The sequence below is a fragment of the Dama dama genome, chromosome 10, assembly GCF_033118175.1.
Source record: "Dama dama isolate Ldn47 chromosome 10, ASM3311817v1, whole genome shotgun sequence".
Classification (NCBI taxonomy): Eukaryota; Metazoa; Chordata; class Mammalia; order Artiodactyla; family Cervidae; genus Dama; species Dama dama.
The window spans coordinates 18,930,389-18,932,754 of record NC_083690.1 but is presented as its reverse complement, the minus strand read 5'-3'; the positions used below and the strand labels follow the sequence as shown (position 1 = coordinate 18,932,754).

Here is a 2,366-nt window from a genome sequence, read left to right as displayed (position 1 = left end):
AAACTTATCCACACCATCTCTCTTTTAATAGCTCAAAACCAGAGACAACCATATGCCCATCAACAGGTAAATAGACAAATAAATTGTGATGCACCTATATAATGGAATACTTGTGTTTTTGTTTAGTCGCTAAGTCATATCCAACTCTTTGTGACTCCATGGACTCCATAGCCTGCCAGGCTTCTCTGTCCATGGGATTTCCCAGGCAAGAATGCTAGAGTGGGTTGCCATTTCCTTCTCCAGGGGATCTTCCCGACCCAGGGATTGGACCTGTGTCTCCTATATTGGCAGGCAATTCTTTACCACTGAACCACCAGGGAAGTGCCACAGTGGAATACTACTCAGTAATAAAGAGGAATGGACATTGATACATGTAACAAAATGAATGAATCTCAAAATAATTACAGTCTTTAAATTAGCCAGGAATTGATATTATATGATTTCACTTACATAAAATTTTTTAAAATGCAAACATATCTATAGGGGCAGAGAGCATACAACATTTGTCTAGTGAGGGGGCATTGCCAAGAGGGCTGGAATGGAAGGATTATAAAGGGGAACAAGGGAAGTTCAGGGTTGATGGCAATATTCATTATCTTGATTGTGGTTTTGTTCTCATAGGTGTATACATGTCAAAATTTATCAAAGTGTACACTGTAAATAGGTGTACTTTATTGTATGTCAAACATAGTTCAATAAAGCCATTAAAAATAAAGAAAAATTATCTCAGAAAGTTGTGAGAATTAAACAAGTTGATACATGTGAAGTACATAGAACCATATTAGGCCCCCAGCAAGCTCTCAGGCAACCATTAGTAGGTGTCAGGTTCTGTGCTAGGTAGTGGGAGTACAAGAGAACATAAGACAGATGGGGTCTTGAATCCTGCTTGTATGAGACTTTTAGGCTTCCCAGAAGAGAAAAGAAACAAATTCTAAAATATTACAATAGGAAAGAACCATGGGAAGGGAGAATACAAGTCAATGCAGGCTTCTTGGAAGAAGAAAAATATCAGCTGATTAAGAGTTGTTCAGCAGGCTGCTGCGGACTGCGGGCCGCCCGGGGTCGGTGAAGGATCTCAAGATGGCTGGACGGAAACTTGCTCTAAAAACCATTGACTGGGTAGCTTTCGGGGAGATCATCCCTCGAAACCAGAAGGCCGTGGCTAACTCCTTGAAGTCCTGGAATGAGACCCTAACCTCCAGGTTGGCTACTCTGCCTGAGAAGCCACCTGCCATCGACTGGGCTTACTACAAGGCCAACGTGGCAAAGGCTGGCTTGGTGGATGACTTTGAGAAGAAGTTTAATGCCCTGAAGGTTCCTATACCGGAGGATAAATATACTGCCCAGGTGGATGCTGAAGAAAAAGAAGATGTGAAAAGTTGTGCTGAGTTTTTGGCTCAGTCAAAGACCAGGATTCAGGAATATGAGAAAGAGCTGGAGAAGATGAGGAACATAATTCCATTTGATCAGATGACCATTGAGGACTTGAATGAAGTCTTCCCAGAAACCAAATTAGACAAGAAGAAGTATCCCTACTGGCCTCACAGGCCAATTGAGAGCTTATAATCTCGGGTCCGGGAGAAAGCTCTGGCCCTCGAATTACAAACTCTGGACATTAAAAAGAATTACATGGTAAAAAAAAAAAAAAAAAAAAAAAGAGTTGTTCAGCAAAGAGCCTAGATGAAGAATATTCCAATCAAAGAGAAAACATGTGCAAAGGCACTGAGGCAAGAGAAAACATGGTATATTTGGGGTGGACAAATTGTCAGAGTGCAGAGGGCATTAAGTTCTGGGAGAGGAAGTGGCAGAGAAAAGAGTGAAATGAAGAAGAGAAGGAGGAGGAGGAGGGAAGAGGAAAAGGAGAAGGAGGAGGGGAATCACTAGTATGTAAAGTTTCACATGAGCCAGGCTCTGTACTAAGCATTTTACATTCATGAAATTGTTTATGTTCAATAACAAACTTATTAGGTGGGTATGGTTATTGCTGTCTTACATTTGAGGAAACTGATGCACAAAATGGTTAAGCCTCTTTATTCAAGATCACACAGCTATGAAGGATGGCAGGGAGATTCGAATGCAAGCCTGGGTGATTCCAACTTTCAACCATACCTTAACACTCTAGCTCCCAAGAAAGAATCAGAGAGTTCTTGCAAGTATTAAGGAGGTGTTAAAGACAGCCAAATGGAGTAGTTCTCTTCAATGTAAGGAAAAGGATTAAATGTGGGAAACATTGCCCTGGCAAAAATTACCAACCTCCACTTAACAAATAAGGAAACTAAGCATCAGAAAAGTCAAGTAACTTGCCCAAAGTCACAGAGTTGGTAAGCTCTAGGGTCTCACTCCAAGTCCCAGCCAACACTCTATCT

At 41.3% G+C, this 2,366-nt stretch overlaps 1 protein-coding gene across 1 annotated transcript; it reads left to right on the top strand.

The window, feature by feature from the left end:
• The first annotated feature begins 1,039 nt into the window (after positions 1 to 1,039).
• Positions 1,040 to 1,648, top strand: LOC133064031 (ATP synthase subunit d, mitochondrial). Its single transcript, XM_061153973.1, has one exon. It carries the CDS (start codon positions 1,081 to 1,083, stop codon positions 1,564 to 1,566), a length of 486 nt encoding a protein of 161 aa, XP_061009956.1. The 5' UTR covers positions 1,040 to 1,080; the 3' UTR covers positions 1,567 to 1,648.
• Positions 1,649 to 2,366: the final 718 nt, after the last annotated feature.

Excerpts from the sequence above, each read along its gene's own strand:
- LOC133064031 (XM_061153973.1), top strand. The coding sequence starts at position 1,081 with ATGGCTGGACGGAAACTTGCTCTAAAAACCATTGACTGGGTAGCTTTC.